Genomic DNA, 22,712 nt, shown 5'->3' with positions numbered 1-22,712 from the left:
TGTAATTCTGGTCTCCCAAGGAGGTAAGTCCATCACCCGCTCAGTAGGACCAAGATGTAGTTGCATGTGTATCTGCACATGTGCATATGGCTGTATGGTACCCAAGGTCTGCAATTTAACCCAATAGTCATTCTCTTGTTTCAAATCCAGGATATATAACATTCTTAGATTCTTAAAACAAAAAATGTATAACTCTGGACTGAAAATGAACATATTTATTACATTATCTGTCAACCATTACATTATCAGTTTTGAAAAAAAAAGACCCACCTGAAAATGTAATAAATTCCCCATAATGTAATAAGGTATTACATTATCAGTAAAAATGTTATTACAATATCAGTCAGGATATGTTATTACATTATTGGTGAAGTTATCACATTATTGGGTTTTACTACATTTTTGATCAAGTTACGTGCACTTTTTCTTACATTTTCAGGCGTTATTACATTTTCAGGATATTATTACATTATTGGGTGCTACAACCCTCGAGATGGGATGACCACTCGCTTTCAGTGATCTTTTGTCACGCTGGTCTTGCTGGCCACTCTGCGGATGCTGCTGATCTCATAGTCTGCTGCACTCAATCCAAACCCCACGCTTCCTTTTCCAATATTGTTAAGAGCATCTCTATAGTAAGCAACGCATGCTTAAGTAGAAGGGGACACAAGCAAATAGATAGATAAATATATTTTAAAAAATGTAGCATGGATTAAATTAGCTACTGACTGCGGCACCTGTATGCGCCGCTGTTATCATAGCAACATTTTATTGTAATAAACATTTATTACATAAATCTATTTCGCAGTTCTGACATGGTGGTTTATTACCTGTAACTTAAGCTGTAGTTTTCCTGGTAAATACAAGGATCTTTGGAACCCTCTTCCGTCTGTTGCTGCTTCTGTCAGGGTCACTCATCCTGCAAGTGTAGACAGTTCAGGCAAGCAAGAATCAAGCAGTCGTGTACGTGGTGCTCCCCCACAAGGATGGATTTACTCTCATAGATACTGTTCTGTGTGCTCTGTCATGTGCATGTGCCTGCATTTCATGTCTGACCTCAGTATCTGGGATGAACACGTATAGGGTGATAATACAGGCTTCCATGTGCGCCGTGCCCACCAGGCACTTGGCATGCAAACAGATTTTATTACAGTCATTTGGCAGTAGCACAGTAGAGAAAATAGAAGGGACAGACAGAAGGGACTCTTGCTCTGTCATATCACCACCAGTAGTAGGAGATCTTTGTGGCTGCAGTCCTGCTTTCCTTCTGCTTGCAGATGTAGAAGTTCCCAAGGCTAGCCAAGCTGGAAAAGCCTTCTTTTGCAGCTACTGGCCCTGATGATCTTCGGGCCAAAAGTAAAACATCCGAGGAGAACATGTTGTCAGCCTTCCCCCAGGATATCAGGAGATACCTTGCAAACAATGGCATCTGTTGGATTTTCCCAGTCTGCCTTCACTGCATGTTTGTTATAATCATCTGTCCAGTAGTCTGATTCAACTGACTGCCAACTGTTACTCAGTTGGCTAGGCTGCTCCTTTCTTTACCGTGTTCTTTTAAACGTGACTGCAGATCTAATGAAAAAACATTGTTGGCTATAAATCTTTGGCCTTATTGCTCTTGTACCAGTTATGCTCATGGGCTAGTTTTGTTCAAACATGGTGGCTATGACGACCACAATAACAATGTACGATTACCTCATTGCCCCCATGCATGGCCCTCTCTCATTAGAACTAGTTCCCAAGTGGTGTCTTCCCAGGGACCCCACCCATGGCCCCTCAGCCTACCAGGAGCTATTGCCAACAAGCTCATGAATATAGAGGGACACAAAACACCAAACAGTGACAAGTTGGTGATTCTCTGGAATGATAATAGGAACACAGGCCAATAGTCATCACGAGCAAAATGTCAAACGTGGAAGAGAAACAATGAATATAACATTCTTAGCAAGTCAAACTAAATCTGTCTACTGTCACAAAGGTATGCTAGACTCATCCACTAATGATTTCATCAGAAGTATTTACAGAAAGACACACTTCACATTAAATGTATGGGCCATCACCTTATATCATACCACTGATGATAATTTTGGTGTGTAGCGGGTACCAAGCATTAAGTATGCGGATTTCAACAAACTGAATGCCCCTTGTCTCAGCCTCCCTTACAGTAGCCACTAAAATCTAGTAAAATGCAAAAGGTCTTCTCCAGAGTCGGGTGATTATACACGAAAAACAATTCTGACAACACAGTGAAAAAGAGTGCAGGATATGTTATTATGTTTGTCTATGTGTATTTGTGTGTGTGCCTTGATTCTTCTGCTAGATAACATAAATAAAACTGAATGTGATAATTTGCTAGTTTTTCTTGGCATACTGTATACAAAATATTACACAGTATATTTAATGTTTCACCTCACAAACTTCATAGATTGTTATAAATGTCTGCATTTTCTGAATTTGATGGCTGCAACACGTTTCAAACAAGTTGGGACGGGGCGACAAATGACTGGGAAATTGACTGAAACTTATACTGTAAATCATTCAGTATTTATTTACATTTTTCACAGAGCTCCAACATCTTTGGAATTGGAGTTGTAAGAACCAAGGAAAATAAATAGACCATGATTGACACTGCTTCCATTTATCTTTAATCTTCCTACCCAGGAGCGATTTGTTTTGGAAATATGGCCATTGCCATGATGGAGCCGACGCTGCCAATCTGGATGATGGAAACCATGTGTGCCAGGAAATGGCAGCTAGGTATTTACACAGCTCTGTTGAGTACTTATAAGATGTGTTCATTCAAAAAAATTCTATTATGTTTACAGTTTACTATGTCCTTTCAAAAAACGCTCCCCAAACTTTTGGTTCTGGCTCTGCAATCAATATTTTAAAGAAGTTTATCATGTTAATTTTTTGTTAACATTATTGTTAATTTAGATTAAAATAAAAATATATATATTATATATTTATTCACATAAATATATGTTTGTTAAGTCATTATCTATAACTTAAGGAGATAACACAATTATGATTGACCCTTTCATCCACTGATGAAGACTTTGCAATATTAATAGCATTGCCAGCTGGATGTGGGTCTTGGCATTCTCTTAAAAAAGTTAGTAAGAGTCATGTTAATTTAGAGAAATGTTACTCATTATTTATTTTTAATAAAGTGTTCATAGGAAATGCAATGCATCTGTCAGAGAGCTTAAAACCTGACTTCAGTGTATTTTGGCATTTCCTGCCAGTGATTTTGAGAATCCGTAGACTCCATTATCTCCTAAATGGAAGTATATCTTGTGAGCAGAGTCGCTCCTTTAAGGAATAATGCATTGCATAAAGTATGCGTGGTCAAGAGAGAGGCCTGGTTATAATTTTTTCCCTATACACTCCCACTCCCTAGCTGTGGAGGTTCTCTTTATTAGGGGGAGGGTATGAATACACTGGCTTGCTTTGGTATGCCCTCACCTTCTCTGACTTAAACAGACACGTGGATAGATGATTCTTATATTTCTCACATGTTTCTATTTCTTACATTCTATATTGATATGAATATTGTACAAGACATATTTTAATTGTATTTTTTAATGTTTTGTTATTATTTACATATTTTGTATTATCATTATAATTTCTATTTTATTTATTTTATTGTCCACATAGAATAGACTGTATTCTGTATTTATATATAATATTATTTATATTTTGATATGATTAGATCCTTGGTTCTTTTCCCAGTTTCTGCAATAACACATTATAGTCAATCAAATCAAATCAAAAGAGGCTGTGATTGTAATTGTAGACAGGCGGGAGGACATAAGCTTCTCCATGTAAATCTGCAGTATTTTTTTTCCTTATGAAGGCTGTTCTAAGCACCACCATGCATAACCTCACATGTGTGACTGTACAGTAATTTTTTTTCATTTTGACATACTATATTAACGCTATGGACCTAAAAATCACAAAATAACATAAAATCAGAGGAGGAAAAAGATAGATTTTTTTGCTGTTAAAACCACAAATATATTTAATAAACCAACTGCATTAGTTATAATGCAAATATAAATTGTTGTTTGCTAAATGTGTGCATAAGTTTTTTTAAAGTTATGTGTAGCTATTTACATTTAAATGCAGGCAATGCCTCAAGCTCAGCTCATTCCTGCCTGTTTCACATTCAGTTCTCCTCCTTGTTTTGACTCACAACACAAAAAAACGACTACACCACACACTAAACACACTACACTAAACACTACATTACACACCAACTACATGCTCCAAACACGCTATGTGTCACAAATCTCTACTATCACTATCTACTATCAAAACTCGCCGTCTCTGTCGCTGTATGTATCACCGCCGGCGTCCATCCCACAACCTCCCCTGTTCCTCAGCAACCAAACTTGCTGCTTGCGGACACTTTCGTGACAAAAGCCCGTTTTTACCATTTCCTCCTGCACCAGACACAAAGCAAACGTGACGGCAATGTTCGCGAAAAAGCGTGGCGGACATTATTTACCATACGTCCGGTTTTGGACCTGCCGGTGCGTCCGGTGTTTCGTATTAACACGGGTCCATGTTAACTGGCGACCGTCAGCCGAATGCGTCTGTGGTCACCGTAGCTACAACAGATGTTGAAAACGGGAAGAGAAGACGTAGCTGTCCTCAGATCTGCCTCTTTGTTCAGGTTTTCTCCGGTCAAAACACACCTGATACGTGTTCAGGCTGCTGTTTGATTAAACGTGTCTGACCCTCAATCACTGTATCAAAGTTGCTGGTTGTTACAGAGGACGTTGTAAACAGGAAAATGGAGAGTTGCTCTTCCTGTGAATGTTTCTATCTCTAATAAACCTTTATTAAAAACACGTAACTATAACCCTTGTAAATAAAACAAAAGTAAAACAAAAAACAAAACAAACAAAACAAAAAAAAAACAATTACGGGACTTGAACTCACATTCACTGAGGGAAAAAAAAAGACAAGAGCGGCAGCCAAACCACACTGCCAATCAAATCACGCAGGTGACTCTCGGTATGACCTATTTCTCTCTTCACAGCGGACACACAGACACCTCTGGGTCGCAGAAGAAGGCCAGATCAACTTGTGACCGCAGTGTCTGTTCACCGTGTCTATACGGTGATGATTTATAACACAAATAAGATTCTACAAAAGAATAAGGTCTTTATTGGTAAAAACCTTCTATAATGAAGTAAAATGAAATAGACTAAATAGTAAGTCTGGTGTAGTGGGTTGGTTGTCATACTTTTTTCCCTCACTGAGTCTAAGTTCGAGTCCCATGTTTTATTTATTTATTTTTTTGTTTCGTTTAAAAGGGTTCCATTGTTCTTCTATGTGAGGAATATTTACTGAAATAGACAGTAAAGACGAGTAAGTGCATTTCATAAAGGTTATGCTTATTTGTGTTATAAATCATCACCATACAGACACGGTGAACAGACACTGTGGTCACAAGTTGATCTGGCCTTCTTCTGCGACCCAGAGGTGTCTGTGTGTCCGCCCGAACACGTATCAGGTGTGGCAGATCTGAGGACAGCTACGTCTTCTCTTCCCGTTTTCAACATCTGGTGTAGCTACGGTGACCACAGACGCATTCGGCTGATGGTCGCCAGTTAACATAGCCCCGCGTTAATCCAAAACACCGGTCCGTCGACTCGGGAGGTGGGCCGTGGTGTTGGGCTTGCAGCTAGCTACACACAAAAATCCACAGATTCCAATTCCACTTTTTTGTCCGGCCGTATCCGGATCTCCACAGACCGGAACAGACTCGGATTCGTAAAGCATTTCTGAAATAATTTATTAACGGTATCATTGCAGTCCAAACAAATGCGACATTGCACACCCTTAAACCACGCAGCAGCCATGTTGAAACTCTCAGATCAGTCTGATCCTGATCCGCAGAGATATTTCAGGCAAACAAAGACATACAGACAGACAGAGATTCCTTGCTTTTATGGAGATTATTGGTTCCTTCTTTCTATCCCTACAGTCTGCTGCCTTTTTTAGTGGATAATGGTGCTCAAAACTCATGACACATTGCACATGTGTCAAATGTGGTGAAAATGTATGTGTTTTGTTGGATATACCCATGGGTGGGGAAATGGTCTGCTAGCGCCCCCTAAGACCTTTACACGCTGGGGATGGAACAAAATGTTTTTTGCTGCCAAAACAGCCCTGACCCATCAAGGCATGGACTCTTACTAGACCCCTGAGCGTGTGCTGTGGGTGTGATGTTAGCAGCAGATCCTTTAAGGTGAAACTCTTGCCAAAATGCAACCTAGGCTTTTTTTGTGAATGTATATGAGTCAATCCTTTGTGTAAAAGCAATTACGAAAAAGGCACTTTCAGGATTGACCATGTTTTCGTTTTCAGGTCAAACTCATTTTCAGTGGGAGTGCTACAGGCATTTTTTACAATAGTATCAAAATCGCTGTTTTTAAAAAAATAAGAAGGCTCAACACAACATGAAACTTTTCTCGTAGTATCGCCAGGGTCTCTACATGTGAACACGAGCATTGAGAACATAGTTTGTAAACACACAGTTTACTAAGAAGAAAGTTTTTGAACAACTCACTTTAGCAGTTGCTTGTTCCGCTAGCCACCGTCCTGCCAGTGGAGAAGTTTTGATTTCCGAATGCGACGGAACCTAGAGGAGAGTTAAGGTACTGTATTCTGGCAACAACTATCCACGCGATATCTCACATGACTCCTTTTTCAACTTAAAGGTCAATATTGTTTTTTCGCTGAGGACAAAACAATGAATTATCCGTGCATTTATATGCAACAAACCTTTAGAAGTGTTCCACCTTAACTGTGTATGTGTATAATCACATTGACATGAAACTTAGCACAGACAAGCAGATAGACAGACAGAGCAAGCTTGTAGAGCTCTGAGAGGCGCCAGGGATATTTGAGGTTGCACGGAAGCACTGACCGGTTCACTGACAGGGAGAGAGAGGTCACATTTAACAGGTCATCTCAGCTGACTGTCCTGGTCCAGTCCAGTCCTCAATGATGTATTGATTAAATTAAACCCCAAAAGTCTCTTGTTCCTATGACCTAAACCCAACAGGAAGTCAGCCATTTTTAATTCACTGCTAATTTTTGGTGATTTGCACATGTACTACAAAACTGTCCTACATCTACGTCTGTCGACTTAAAATTTCAGTGAGCTTTCATTGTTGAGCAACGCTTTTTTTTAACACCATAACAACATAATCAGACCTCTCAGGTGCTCAGTGACCTTGCGGTTCCACCTTTATGCAAATCCTGATTTGGACAAACAGCTTATTGTATTCAGGCAGTTAACACTAGCAATTTTAGCTGCTGACCTCAAACTAAATCCTCCCTGGGATCACTCAAACTGAAACAGTCTCTGAAGATGGATCAGTCACTTGGACATTAATGATCTGGCAATACATATTTATGGTGTTAATTGTAGAGTATTACAGTTTTACAGTTATTAATTGTTGTGTTTGTATTGCCTTTTATGTATTTGATGTTGAGTTTAATGTATTGTAAAGGTACATGTTGGGAAGGGCATTGCAAATTCGCTTAGGCTATTCTGCCATAGCACATGTGGCACATGTGCATAGTACATACTTGTTCCAATGCAAAGAAATGAATTAAATTGAAAATAAATAAATAGATAAATGACTGGTGGCATCACACGTGTTTAGAAACTTGTCAGTGCTTAATAAACAACCAGCAGTGCTTAGAACTGGGTTAATATGCCTGGTGGGGCTGAAATAGATGGGTGGGTTATTATGATTATGAGTTTCTCACGTGATGTTGACGAAATTGCATTGATGTCCAAGTCGTGATTACAGCAATCTTTTTCTGAAATCTGTTACTGAGGGTGAAGCGCGTCATTACCAATAAATGCATCTGCAGGTAACTGTACAGAACGCAATCTTATAATTAGATGTGAATTAATTAATTACATGAGGATGTGTATTTATGCAAAATCATTTCATATGGTAAGATGATGTTTGCATGTCAGTGTGGTATTTTTCCTGATTAACAGGTCAAAAGTTGTTAAAGCTGCTGTGCCAGTACTGTGACTGTTTATTAAAGGCCATTATAAAGTGTGTGACAGTGACCCCACAGCAACATTAAGTCCTGAATCGTAACTGGACAGAACACATCTCTGTTACGTCATTATCCAACATGCTTCCGATTTGCAGTCTAAAAATACTGATACTGAATAATGATGATATTTAACAGGGTCGAGAGGGTTACCACTTACCAGTACAGTTATTAATTAACTTTCAAAGAATGTAGTCATTAACATAATCCAAGTATTACACAGATACAAGTAAAGTAACTTGATTACTTCCTGTCTCTGGATTACTTCAATACCAAACATATGCACATAAAGACAAGAGTAAATAGATATAAATAAAATTGCCATTTCATCTTGCTGGGATACGGTTACCTTTTTTGTATCCAGATTATGTTACTCTACACATGTATTCCGTTACTGAATTATTTGTCTGTGAGCTCTTTAAAACACCAAAGAACATAAATCAACATCAGAAGCATTAAAGGGCTGCATAATGATGATCATGATGATTATGGTTATCGACAACAACTGTAACGAATGCAGTCTGTATGATTTTGTGTTTACTGTTGTGGTTTCATTTGTAAAATGCTTATGTAAACAGGAACGAGACCAGAACTAAAATGCAACGATGTATCCTTCTTTTTTTTTCAGAAGGTACAGTCCAAATAAACCAAATGACAGGCCTGAAAACACCCCACGTCATCACTTTTACAAAATATCATCAATAAATTACTCCTCATTTTCTGATCTTATTTACATGATATTCATACATTGTTTTACTGTGTGACTCGAGGTAGTGCAAAAGTGTCACTTCTCCATCCTGCCAGATATTTTCTATTCAGAGGCTGCCTACAGTCTTTGTTTTAATATGAAGTCTAGGTCAGATAAAAAAGGATGAGAACAGGATATTAGGGTGTCATAGGCTGGCAGGGGGAAGGCACAAGTCTTCTTTACAGACAATGGAAGATGTACAGCTGCTGAGTGATGAGGCACTGATAGAAATCTACTTATCTTGGAAATCCTGCCCACATGTTGAGTCTCTCATCTCTCTTTCTCTGTCTGTCTTTGGCCCAGGCGTTGCTTTCTTACCAGCTTCCATCTCCTACCTTATTGGAACCAACATCTTCGGCACGTTGGCACACAAGATGGGGAGGTAGGAAGGGAAATGATCTTTATCCCACCCCTGTGTCTGTCCTCTGTCTGCCACTGGGGATGTGATATCTGTTTCCGCTGCTCTAAATGAGTTTTCAGTGCTTTTTACTGTTTATGAGACTGCTTTATTGAGGCTTTTATGATACAAGCAATCTATAATTTCTGTGTTCATGTCTCCTCCTATTTTGAATATAAAATGGGACTTAAAATTGTCCAACCCTATCAAAGACATACTATACTATTGCTTCTAATGCTATTGGCATTGCCTGTTTCACAGGTTTAATGCTGCAGTGCTGCCCCTTCTGTCTCTACTCTACACTGCCAATTATTAACACCACTGTTTCCGTCATGACCACTTTTTCAGCTTCCTCAGTATCACATATATGGAAGTAAACACCGCTCACCTGGAATCAAACTTAGCTCAGGGGCTACAGCTAAAACATCAAACTAGAGAACAGCAAAAATCTGTTTAATGTGCACAAGTCCATGTTAGTTCTGAGACATTCTTCAAGGCTTGAACAGGAAGCTTGCATTTTTCTGTCCTCACTCAGTAACACATACAATGTAGTACAACCTTTAAAACAATGTCAGTGTCGCTGTTTTCTTCAATAATCTTCCAGCTGTGACTTGTTATGACTTTGGTCATATTACACTTGTCATCACTGTATTTTGACTTCATGTCTAAACTTTAAATGAACTAACTACTGTTGCTCTCTGTTAGCTGAGCGGAGAGAGTATTGAGACGAGCCACTGGATAACACTCATGAAGTCTTATCCTTTGGACTGTTGTGGAAAGCTGATCTGAGTGTTTTGCAAAGAAATCCACAGTCCCACCATTAAACAACCTGTCCACAGGCCAACTGAGAGCAGGGGCGACAATCCCATTTCATAGTTGGGGGGACAATAAACAGTAACATTTTAGAGAATAATTCCAGGGGGGACAAGGAATAAAAACTGTAGCCTGTCTTTTATACAGCGTCTTTTACCGCAATTTGAGGCTTTAATCTCTCTATCTCTTCAACAGGCAGGCAGAAGACCTTTCTTAGCATTGGCTGAGTCCACCTGCACATGTCTAGATTTAACACAAAATGACTGAAATCAAATTAAGATGTACACATGCAATTAATAAACTAATAAACTGAAAATAAAATAATAACTGCCCTTTTCCAGATGAAAGATGTCAGATTATGCTATTCTCTGACATGCTATTCTCTGACATTTATATCCAGACAGTCTTTTAGAATGACAAAAATAATCATTACTGCTCTTGTCCAGTCCTGTCCCTCTCCTCTCCTCTCTTTCTCTGTCTGACTAAATCTTTAAAGATGTAAATAGCACATTATTGCGCGATTATAATGAGCACTGCTTACATTGTGCTTTCAATAAAAAAGCTTTACTGGAGGGGGGGACCCTGGGATTTCCACCTGTGACTGAGAGAGATGGGAAGGGTCTCATTTTTCACATCATATTACAATCTGCTCACATTTGGACTATAAAAAAGTGGTTAATACTACATTGCTATTTGCTGCAATTTGATACATGGAGTTTAAAGTACATTCAAATTGTATATCAAAGTAACAAGTCAAGGGAACCAAGTACAATCCACTAAGTAGTGCTCAAACCAAAGAAAGAAGGAAAACACACTTTGCAGTACACTTTGTATTCATACATGTATTTATGTTTTGCCAAGGAAGGAAGAAGCCGATTAAGAATAATTATACAATCAAAGACCAAAAATTACTCTTATTGTTATGACCATTTCATTTTACAAATAATACAACAAATTAACCAACAAATAAACATTGAAGACCACATGTGTGAGAGAACCTCATCAGAATACAGATGGGTTGTACAATCGTGATACGAACATTAAAGCTTCACTCCCCACCTAAGCACACTTTTCCCACATGACAGTAATGTTCATAATAAAGTATGAAATTATCCTCCACAAGCGTAGGAATCGTAAATGTAGTTTTAATCTCTGGTCATTTAAGTGCTATTTGTGTTTCTATGTAAGCATTTAGTTTTTGGCCAGAATTTTTGTTTAAAATGTTTCAAAGATTTAACAGTGTTGATTTTATGGATGTCTTATTTAAAGACATCTATACATTGTGTTGCAGAGACGTCTACGGATGTTAGCATGCTAAGCAGCTAGCCCAGAGTTCAATAACCCCCATAGTTTATTGAGCTAAGACGAGCATAATCGACTCATTAACTCATCATAAAACACACTTCTTTCAAACTGGATGAAGACTAAGTGAAACTTACCAACACAATATGTTTGTCATGTCATGTCATCGGCCATAACCGCTTATCCCATTCCATGGGGTCGCGGGGTGTTGCTGCTGGAGCCAATCCCAGCCTCATCTCTGGGCAATGGCAAGGTACTCCCTGGACAAGTTGCTAGCTCATCGCCGGGCCCTCACTGATGAGCAATGTGGGGTTCAGTATCTCGCTCAAGGACACTTCGACATGCAGTTCAGCCCAACCTGGAGCCAGGATTTGAACCAGCAACCTTCTGATCACTAGTCGACCTGCTCTACCCATTGAGCTACAGCTGCCCCCACAATCTGTTTTTTTCTTTCCAAAATCATTGTTGTTCTAAAAACTTTGGTCCAAATTAATCCTCATTTAACAAAGTAAAATGTAAAAATATTCCAACTCTACAGGCCGTTGATGTCCAACCCTCTGTCGCTTCACTCCCCTGTCCCTGCCTGCTGTCCTATCAACCTTTGGAGACATAGTATCTGGCTCCACAGCTAACTAAGTTATGAGCTGATTTGCAAACAGCAGCTAGCCACAGCCAATGATAGTTTGCAAAGACTAGCAGTTAATGATTGTGAAATGCCGCTCCCTGTGTGGTTGTAGCTCAGGAGGTAGAGCAGGTCATCTTGTAATCTGAGGGTTGCTGGTTCAAATCCCGGCTCTCCCTAGCTGCATGCCAAAGAGTCCTTGAGCAAGATACTGAACGCCAAAATGCCCCTGATCAGCAGTTGGCACCTTGAATGGCAGCTTCAGCTGAATGGGTGAATCTGACAAGTGTTGAATGGCGCTTTGAGTGGTCAGTAGAAAAGCGCTATAGAAAGCAAAACCATGTATCTTCAAATTCCGCAATATCTACAAATTACTCTTGGAAGTTAGTAACAATGATAGTAATTGTTATTATAAGCTGTTATATCTTTTTTCGACAACCCGGTTTCCCAAAAAGCTGCCAGAAGCACATTTCGAACAAGCTGGGATGGGGCAACAGAAGACTTGGAAAGTTGTGGAATGATCAAAAAACACATGTTTGGTTCACCACTTGTGTAAAGGTATCACTATAGGGGCTCAGGAACATTGCGTGAAACCGTTGTTATAAAAACTGAATGCAGTCAGCTGCTTACAAACAGTATTTACCATTTTACCGAACGCCCCAACTTTTATTCTGGAATTAGAGTTGTATCATTGATAAAAGGTGGGGAGAGTTACATACAGTAAAATGGCTTATGCGTTACATTTAACACTAAGTATTAAACTATTATACAATATCCGTCTCATGTTAATGAATATACCGTATGATACACACTTGTAAAACAAAGTCCCATATTTTAACTTTATGCAAAGATTAATGTCACTAATTACGAGTAAAATTGTTTTAGATATCATAACACTGACCACATCTTCTCCCCCTACAGATGGCTTTGTGCTCTAATTGGAATAATGGTGGTTGGAATCAGTGTAATATGTGTAAGTATGAGGAAGTGTAAAGTCAAATATCACCTTGTGTAATATTCGATGAGCACTGATAGGAAACTAACAGAAATCATGATTTTTAACAAATGATGTGCTTAATGATGTAATATGTACACTATGTGTTTATTTTATCAAAACCAGGCTGTTGTTATTGTGTACAAAACGCATTTAGTGGGTTGGAACCACCATAATGAGATATTGGGCTCTATCTTACACTTGATGCAAAGCAGCCACAGCGCAACACATGTGTCATCGCTCATTATTCATGCCCAGCTCTCACTTTGACGCTGACCCCTACCTGTGCACCCCTGAGCATGTTGGGCTTAATGTAAGGTGTGGTCAGGCACACAGAAAGTGGATCAGCAAAAAGGGACAGCACCATAGACCAAGAAAAGCTAGAGTTTCCTGCTAATTAAAGGATGCATCAGATGCACCTACAAAGGCAGGTTCACAACATTCATATACTCTGAAGATGTTATTTGAGAGGCTGCTTTTAGTTATTTTAAACATTTACATGAAAGCATCAATGCTACTGTGACAAATATGGCACATTTAATCAGCAAAACTAAAAGCTGTAGTTTTTTAGATGTTGTAAACTCTCCAAGGGAAATGAGTCTGGAGTTTTAGATAATCAATGAAGTTAACTAACTATTCCTTGTATGCAAATGTGCAGGTTAATGTACAGATACACATATGGTTTCTGCTGCTGGAGGATCACTGTAGGTAATGTCATCAATATTTTCCTGATTAAGGACATATTTCTCCCCTCTCATCCCACCGTTATTGATCAGGATACCTTTTATGACTTGTCACATCTGATCCATGGACTGAGATCTGTGCACACACAGAGGGACACAGCAGCTTCTCCTCCACCACCTCAGTCCAAGATTGGTTTATATTTTCATATGCAGTCAAACAGAGTTGCTGATGGGACAGATGATTGGGCACAGGGGTCCAACAGTCGATGGATCACATCCCTGACCCTCAGTGAAGACGAGTGTCACTGGTTAATATGTGTCAGGCCCTGGTACATCTGGCTCTTTAAGGGAATGTGAGAAGACACTCAGATTGGTTTTATTTATGTTCCACCAAAAACACACCCCTGACTAATTCAGAGTCAAAATACCACTTCTTTGCATTGTACCCAGGTTTTAACTGCCATTTAACCAGCAAAATGGACTTGGATACACCCTAAACGCACTTGCATGCAGCCCTTTAGACCATGCACTGTAGACCATCTAAATAGGGTCAATTATTTGTAAGGGTAAAAAACAATCATATTGTTCAAATCATCTAGATATTCCCTCAGTTTTATATGTAATACAAAATGCCTATAATGGTGCCTATAATGGGTTACCTGGTGGACTTTTATTTATTATTATTATTATTATTATTATTATTATTATTATTATTATTATTATTAATAATAATAATAATAATAATAATAATAATAATAATAATAATAATAATAATAATAATAATATGTAATTCTGCCAATGGAGAGTTTACAACTAATTTGACAAAGTAAAAAAGTAGCCAGCATCACTTCTCAGACAAATGTCTTTGTTGTTTATACTTAGATATAAAATAATTATGATTATAATTATTATAATTAATTAAGAAATGTTATGAATTGAGTAAAGAAGAAAATACTGTTGTCTGTCTGTTCCTAGGTTCCTTTTGCCACCAACATCTATGGTCTGATTCTTCCAAATTTTGGGGTCGGTTTTGCGATTGGTAAGTTTGCAAAAGTAATACTCAAATAAATAATTTTCTCTTTTATAAGATAATTATACATAAATTGTGGCCTGTTACAGGCATGGTGGACGCCTCTATGATGCCTATAATGGGTTACCTGGTGGACTTGCGGCATGTGTCTGTTTATGGAAGTGTATATGCCATCGCTGATGTGGCTTTCTGCATGGGATTTGCTTTAGGTAAGCAAGAATCAGAAGCACAATACTTTAGTCACACTCCAGATAATCTGCAGGTCATGATACCTCTACAGTGGATTTAGGCAGCAACAGAGAGTGTTCAAACCATATAAATCTTTATCTTGTTTGTCTAAATTAAATTCTGGTGTCATTGCAGAGCCTGAATTCTTATTCTTGGTTATCACACAGAAACTGCCATTTATTAACTACTGTCAGTTAAAGGGGTTTTGTTGAAGAAATGTTAATCAGAACAGAAAGAGCTTCACTGACAGAATTTTTTTTTTATTGTTTGACTTTGTTTATATTTGGTAGACCCTGCCACCCTTCTAGCTTCAAACAGTGTTGTCGGACCATATTTTCCTCTGAGAGCAGGTTGTTTATTCACATATGGAACAAAGTTTGTATTATTATCTCATGAATATTGTAAATATTAAAATTCTTATTTTGAATGTTTTCTCCAAAACAACATAGTGCCCCTTAAAGAAACAAATAGCTAATTCAGATCCAACCTGATATTTCTTCATCGATGCTTTAAATCACACACACACACACACACACACACACACACACACACACACACACACACACACACACACACACACATCATAATCCTTATATTACCTCAGTGTGTCTATGTTTTGTCTTACGTGTGTCACGCTTTATTTAAAAACTAAAAATCAATTACTTTAATTTTATTTAAGAAATTACTTATGTTTCCAGGTAATCTCTCTGGTTTTCTGTTTTTAATTTTGGTTGGATATAAACTGTTTACAAGAAAACCATGACCATGATCAAGCCATGAATCATAGTTATTAGATTTAATCTGCCATCTATCTTTCAAGATATTGTCTCGAACCTTTCAAATTTAGACTAAAAAAATGAGGTCATATGGGGTCTTTGCAGCCCTGATTCATGATTGTTCTTAAAATACAGCAGGGTTAAAAGTTCTGAGGCCATGGTTTGCAAAGGTTGCTATCACTAGGGACACAACCAGGTCCTCAAGAGGCAAACAGCACGGGGATACGGTCAGCAGATATGCCCACGCTACAGCTTAGACCAGAGAGTGGGGCCTGGGGGCCAATGTTGACTTGCCATTGGGTTTGAGGTAAACAAAAGGATATATAAATGCACTTCAAAAGGGCCTACGTAGGAGCCTGAACATTATTATTCAGAGCAGATTAGCCTTTTGTTACCCCATTATTAAGTTACTGGTCAGATTACACAACATCCCACAATATCTATTATTTCCCTGTTGCAGAGAATACATTTCAATATTCCCGTCTCATGATTATCAAAAAAATGACTAGGTTACCATCCCCATTTACCCTGGCGTTTCTCTGTTGTTACCACTATATCTTATATATTGGTGTGGATGCAAAGTGCTGCCCTCAGTCAAACAAAAACAAATGAAACCAGTATGTCATCTGTCCTGTACTGACATAGGTCCATCTATCGGAGGATCCATCGCTGAGAGTATTGGCTTCCCCTGGGTGATGACCATAATTGGAATAGTGGATATCTTCTTTGCTCCTCTTTGCATCCTCCTCAGGAATCCACCAGGACAAGAAGAAAAAATAGTAAGATTTGAAGCACACTCAAATACAATTAACCGACTCCTACTTCAACACAAAGAAATACAGAAGCACTGGAAAACAAGGTCCACAGTCACAAGTCTGAACTTTTCTCAGATGGCTTTGCTTGATAATGAATTGCTTAACTCCAAACCCCCTTTTTTGCATTGCCTTTAAATCTGAATGACATCATTCTGATGTGTAGCTCTAAAAAGTCTATTCACTAAAGGGCTTTACTACACCAACCTGGACTAAAAAAACAGACACTTTATTTAAATATAGCAACCTCATCGTCAGATGATATGATGGGCTTGATAGGGTTTGTTAAAAATAAAAGAATTATCTCCAGTGCTAACAGTTTGTAACTAGATTCAGTTCAGTGCGTTTATTGGGCTTATCTCATTTATTCCATGTTGCTCTTTCTGAGGTGATATATGAGAAAAAAAGAGTGGTACACCAGATTCAGATGACATCAGTTAGACCTAATGCAATGATAGTTGATGTATAAGCTACATAGCACCATTTCATCATGGGTGCTGTGGTTAAATCCATTAGAATATATGGTGCATGCACAGTTGGAATTCCTGGGTAACTTCTAATGGAATCTCGAAGGCAGTAGTGGAAAAACTAGTTTCTCCAAGTTGTATGTGTATCATGTCAAAATACATTCTTAACCCCTCCGTACAAATGACTGAAGAAGAGGAATTGCCAAGTTGCCTGCTGTGGATGAATGCATTTTGACATTTCCTTTAAGGGCTTCACAGAAACACATAACGTCATGTTGACAGGTTTTAGTGACCATGAATTTCCTCATCATTGGACATCAATGTTGCATGCTTGTGGCTAAACCTCCTCATCTTGCTGCTGCATCCAGAGCAGGCATCCTTATGATAATTTCTTAAGCCCCATTCACACATGCACTGGAACTCTGGATTTATCCACAGTTTACCCAGGGGAGCTGTATGTGTGAACACAAATGTCTGCATTATTTCCCCATGCCAGCTCCCTTTTCCACAATCCTGGTGAGCCAGATGTGTGACAGAGCACACAACTGTCCGGAGTGAATTCACAGCAAGTGGGTGGGCAAGTCGAAAATGCATGAGCTTCAGTGTTAGTGCTGGTTTAATCAGCTGTAACGCATACTCAACCAAACACCAGGAAATTCGAAAAGGTCATCAAAGTTCTGCAAAACATCTGCCCAGAATATGTCTTCATGTGTCTCTCACTCGGAAGTGTGGCCTGGACATGCTGCTGCTGGACACAGATCTAAAATGCTGCAGCTTTCTGTCTATGATGGGATTTTCATGTATGGAGTATAACTGCTTCATTCTCCTCTCTGCTTGTCTGTATATTACTCTCCATTCTCCTTATTTGATATTGCAGTTGCAGATACACCCAAATGCATGTAGTGATATCAGCACAAAACATTCATCATTATGGAGCAGCCTGTAGCCTTCTTCCCAGGCACCACTCCTCACCTGAACCACACAGAATATTTCCAACATGTATAATCCTGTCTGACAAAGACATCTCCTGTTGTGTGCTGCATGTCTGAACAAGAAAATGTGAACAATATCCTGATTTGATTCTCTGGATACTGTACAGAGTTCATATTTGAAAGGGGCTTTAGTTTCCATGTAGCATCTGCTATGATTCATCACCCCTCTTTTCCATTCCTCTCTGTTTGTATTACTCCCATCTGTTCAGCTCATCTGCTTTTTCCCAGTCAGTATTTGCCTTATTTTACTCCAAATGCTCTGCACTGGCAGATCATGATTGGTCAGATTCTGACCTTAGGAAGTGAACAGGGCATTGGTCGGATGTAACCAGTCCACACTGAATCTCTCCAACTTGCTGCTTTCTTAGCTTACCACTAGACTACCACTTTTCACATCTCACATTTAGGGGCTTTAATGAGAACTGCAATACATTTATCATTTCAACATTACTTTTGAAGGCGGCTGTGACTCAAGGGTAGAGCCAATGTCTTGTTATTGGAACGTCACTGGTTCAATTCCCCTGGGCTGCATGTCGAAGTGTCCTTGAACCCCAAACTGCTCCTGATGTGCTTGTTGGCTCCTTGCATGGCAGCCAACGCCATCAGTGTATGAATGTATGAATTACTGTAAGTCGCTTTGGACAAAAGCATCTTATAAATGCACTAATATGTAAAGGAACAGTTCACCAAAAAATAATACAGTCATCATCCCCTCTCTCCATGTTGATATAAAGTCAGGTGAAGTCTTGTAGTCCACAAAACATTTCGTGGAGCACTCTGCTACTGAAGAAAACTGAAGCAACTGAAGTAGGTGGAGACTTCAAAAAAACAACCAAAACAAGCATCAAATGGCTCCATACAGCTCATCTCCTGTAATCCAAGTCCCCAAAAGCCCCAAGATCACAAACTGATTTCAAAGGACGTTATTTAAGGCTTAATCTTAAAGTGAAACTCTCGCCAAAATGCAACCTAGGCTTTTTTGTGAATGTATATGAGTCAGTCCTTCATGTAAAAGCACAATTATGATGAAAGAGGCACTTTTAAGATTGACCGTATTTTCGTTTTCGGCTCAAACTCATTTTCAATGGGAGTGCATGGGACACTTTGACGCTAGCATCAAAATCTCTATTTTTAAAACACTAAGAAGTCTCGACACAACATGATACTTTGCTTGTAGTATCACCAGGATCTCTACACATGAACATGAGCATTGAGAACATTGTTTGTGTACACAGAGTTTACTAAAAAGAAAGTTTTTGAACAACTCAGGTTAGCAGTAGCTTCTTCCTCTAGCTGTTGTCATGGCAGCCCAGTCGTACTCAGGGATCGACACGTCTGGGTAGAGTATATGTGGTTTAGTTGAGCTATATGCAGAGACCCTGGTGAGCAAAGTTTCATGTTGTGTCAAGCCTTCTTGTTTTAAAAATTGCAATTTTGACGCTAGCGTAAAAGTGCCCCATGCACTCCCATTGAAAATGGGTTTGAGCCGAAAATCTTAAAAGTGCCTCTTTCGTCGTAATCATGCTTTTAAACGAAGGTTTGACTCATATACATTCACAACAAAAGGCTGATTGCATTTTGGCAAGAGTTTCACTTATCTGTAACAGTAACTGTAGCAGCTAATCGAATAGTGCACACCCAATCTAAAGTGGGGGCTCCAGCTCGACTGCATCTGAAATGTTTTGTGAACCACACAACATTACCTTCATTCTTTGTCCTCACCTTCACTGAACCTTATCACCTTAGCATAATTATCTGAATAACTGAACTGAACCTTCTAAAATCAGGAACATAAACTGTTTACTCTGTAAAACATTTAAAACCTTTTGCTAAGGTGATTTTGACACATGTTGTGGCAGAAACAGCACTTCCAATTTTCTTTTTCAGGCCATTTTGATGGACTCCAGCTGTTCAATGAAGATAAGGTCCTACTCCACAACGGGGACACACTACCAGGGTGGAGACATGGAGCCAGAATATGATGAATATAATTAACAGGACACCAGCCATGCAGGTTAACCCTTCAGAGGATCTATTTTGTTGTACAAAAAAAGGAACAGCAGAAAAAAAACACAGCATTGAAAAAACACCCAAAATATATCCATGTTCAGCGTTCAGCGTTCGTACTGTTCAATGTCCTCTAAGGGGTTGTACTGGAGTAAACCAAAGTTGTTTTTGACCTGTGGTTGCAGGCGCATTGTGTGAGAGCTATTTTGTAGCCAACAGCCTTATTCAGTAGAGAGATGTGTCAAAAAGCACTTTTAGGTAGTAGGAGGGTGCTGAGCAACAAGTATGCTTTGCTGGTTTATTTGGTATACAAATATGTCTTAACTTATGTGTCAGCCATTAAAAGTCAAATTTTTATCTACTGTATGTTCATGATATGTCTATAGTATAATTACAAACCTTGGTGTGTAAGTTGGTATTGTATTTGTGAGGATTGCCATGAAACTGTTGTTTGTTGAAATTCCCAGGAGATTTGTAGGCTGGGTCAATGTTTTTTGTTTAACTTGATACTAAAGTACATACTTACGAACAGCCCCAACCAACTGTTCTAGCTGAACTGCACAAGGAAGCCAACACATTTGAGCTGCTTAAGACAGGGATGAGGAATGTTATCTGATACACTCCTAATACATCTTGTTGTTCTTTGTCTGTTTTTTATAGTTTGGCAGCTTCAGAGATAGAGATCATATAAAGCTGTTTGTTCTATTCTTAAATTCATAATCCATTAATATTTTAAATTTCCATTAGTGGTTCTATAATTTATTCATTATACTGTATTCATTATATCAATTCAACAGGTATGCTCACCACATTCTCTTTTTAACAGAAATACTGTTCATATTAATTTACTAATTCCAGTCACTTTCATTTTGATATTTGCTAAAACAATGTTAAGCTGCAAAGAATGAAATTCAAGACTTTTCATAATAAAAATATTCCATCCTTCTGTTTATTGTAAGCGGGTGCAGAGTATTTTCCCAGTGAGCAGGCCTTGTCTGGCCTGGCAATGTAGCCTGTGTACATTCAGGCACGTAGTCTGGCTGTTCAGAAGTGCATTCATCTGCACTGATCGATTCTGCTGCTCTTTTATAATCAGCTGATCTCTATGTTAACCTCATGAATTTACAACATATAACCTTTCAAGTGTTCCTGGATAGTGGGGTGTTGCATTTTCTGCAAACAAAGAAGTTAAATGGACTATAGATTTGTGCGATAATCTGTGGGGAGGCCTTTTTTGATGCCTGCAGCCTGTGTCTGTATGTGTGTGTCTGCTCATCTCTGAGGAATAAAAACATAAAAACACAATCTAAAACAGCAGTTATACTATGTCTAATAGTGTTTTGTAGCAGTGTGTTTTCTTGCTAATTGCACTAGCAGCAAGCAGGGAAAATAGAACAGACCCCATAACAATCACTGGTTGCCAGCTGGCTTTGGAGCTCCACGCTGTGGCACAGCAAGCTCTGTCTGAACAGTCTAATTTACCATTGGAGCCAAAGAAAGGTAGAGTTTCAACACTCTTCATTGGACTGCCACCGTCTGTGTCACCGTCTTTTCACTCCATAGCATGATATGGTGAAAAAATGACAACACACAAAAGAGTAAACAGTTAAAGTGCCACCACTGTGTAATGGACAACTTCAAAGCCTTGCTGTACATTAACCAGTTCCAAGGTTTAACTTGTGTGGTTTCTGGGCTGTCTTCATCAATGGTGTCCGCGAGTAGTATGTTGATAAAAGATACTACTAGGCAAGGCTGAGTGGAATGATAAAGCAATCTTTATTGAAACAGACCGCATGCCAGCATCCGATCCAGAAGGGGCCACATTTCTGGTATTTTCAAATCTATGGCAAAAGCAAGGCCAAAATGCTTTGCCCTCTGCTCAATCAGAACTCCTACCAGCCTTCGATCTTAAGAATTCTACAAGTATCCACCCTTCCTCCTCTTCCTATGCAAGGGTTTTTAGAGTCCCTTTTCCAGTTCACACCCACTTCTCCTAATTGGTCACTTTGGTAAATTATCCAATAGACTAAAAGAGGAGTTGACCTGTCTCCCTGCTCATCTCCCATAACTCATCTAACCTGGCTGTGGTCAACTTGTCCCCAAAATGACCCAAATGGGTTCCCTGTCCTTCTAAACGTTTAGGCATCTCCCACCATTTGGCATGCAGGTCAAACTCAGGTTTAGTGTTTTATGATGGCTTGGGTGTCTTCTAACTTTTGACACCCTCACAGCTGGAAACCAACTCCTGGACCTCATCACTGAATCTAAACTGTGTAAACTCAAAGATCCGAATGTGTTGCCATCCAAATACCTCACTTGTTACAGTGCACAAATGTTTATAGAAGTTTATACTTTAATTGATACTAAGTTAATCTAGTGTTTTCTTTTCATCAACTTCAGCTGCATTTTGCCAGTCAGCTCCTTACTGTTAACCTTTAATTGTGAACAATGCAACATTGATGTGACAAATATGACATGACTTTGTTGTACTAATTAAGTATACTGGAAATATGAGTGTTGTAGTTGATGATATGATACATTATTGAATACTTCAAGAATAGTATCAATAAAAAAAAAAATGAATAAAAAAAACTTTTCCATTTCATGTCACATTTCCCATGGATACTGCTGCTGAAAAATAGATATAGAAACCCTAGCCCCTGTTTCCATGTAATACAAAAACTAATTCACCTCTCCAGAAGAAAAGCTGGAATCCATATTAGATCTTTCACTGTTTAGTT

The 22,712-nt window shown here is 38.8% G+C and overlaps 1 protein-coding gene and 1 long non-coding RNA gene across 2 annotated transcripts in view; one reads left to right on the top strand and one right to left on the bottom strand.

Annotated features, from left to right (window-relative positions):
* slc18a2 (solute carrier family 18 member 2) overlaps positions 1-22,377 on the top strand; it is a 105,746-nt gene extending 83,369 nt beyond the window's left edge. Inside the window, exons 10-16 of the mRNA XM_037124811.1 lie at positions 2,662-2,757; positions 9,152-9,230; positions 12,904-12,955; positions 14,635-14,698; positions 14,779-14,898; positions 16,339-16,472; positions 19,852-22,377. Of these exons, the coding sequence (XP_036980706.1) occupies positions 2,662-2,757; positions 9,152-9,230; positions 12,904-12,955; positions 14,635-14,698; positions 14,779-14,898; positions 16,339-16,472; positions 19,852-19,959 (653 nt within the window). The 3' untranslated portion in view covers positions 19,960-22,377. The remainder of the gene's footprint in view (positions 1-2,661; positions 2,758-9,151; positions 9,231-12,903; positions 12,956-14,634; positions 14,699-14,778; positions 14,899-16,338; positions 16,473-19,851) is intronic.
* LOC119034094 lies at positions 238-4,625 on the bottom strand. Its single transcript, XR_005079470.1, has 3 exons — positions 4,514-4,625; positions 831-919; positions 238-649 (listed from the first exon to the last, which is right to left on the bottom strand). It is a non-coding gene; the product is annotated as an uncharacterized LOC119034094 (long non-coding RNA).
* Positions 22,378-22,712: the final 335 nt, after the last annotated feature.

Source organism: Acanthopagrus latus, chromosome 15, assembly GCF_904848185.1.
Source record: "Acanthopagrus latus isolate v.2019 chromosome 15, fAcaLat1.1, whole genome shotgun sequence".
NCBI classification, from domain to species: domain Eukaryota; kingdom Metazoa; phylum Chordata; class Actinopteri; order Spariformes; family Sparidae; genus Acanthopagrus; species Acanthopagrus latus.
The sequence above is the reverse complement of the archived record's forward strand: the minus strand, read 5'-3'. Positions and strand labels throughout refer to the sequence as shown.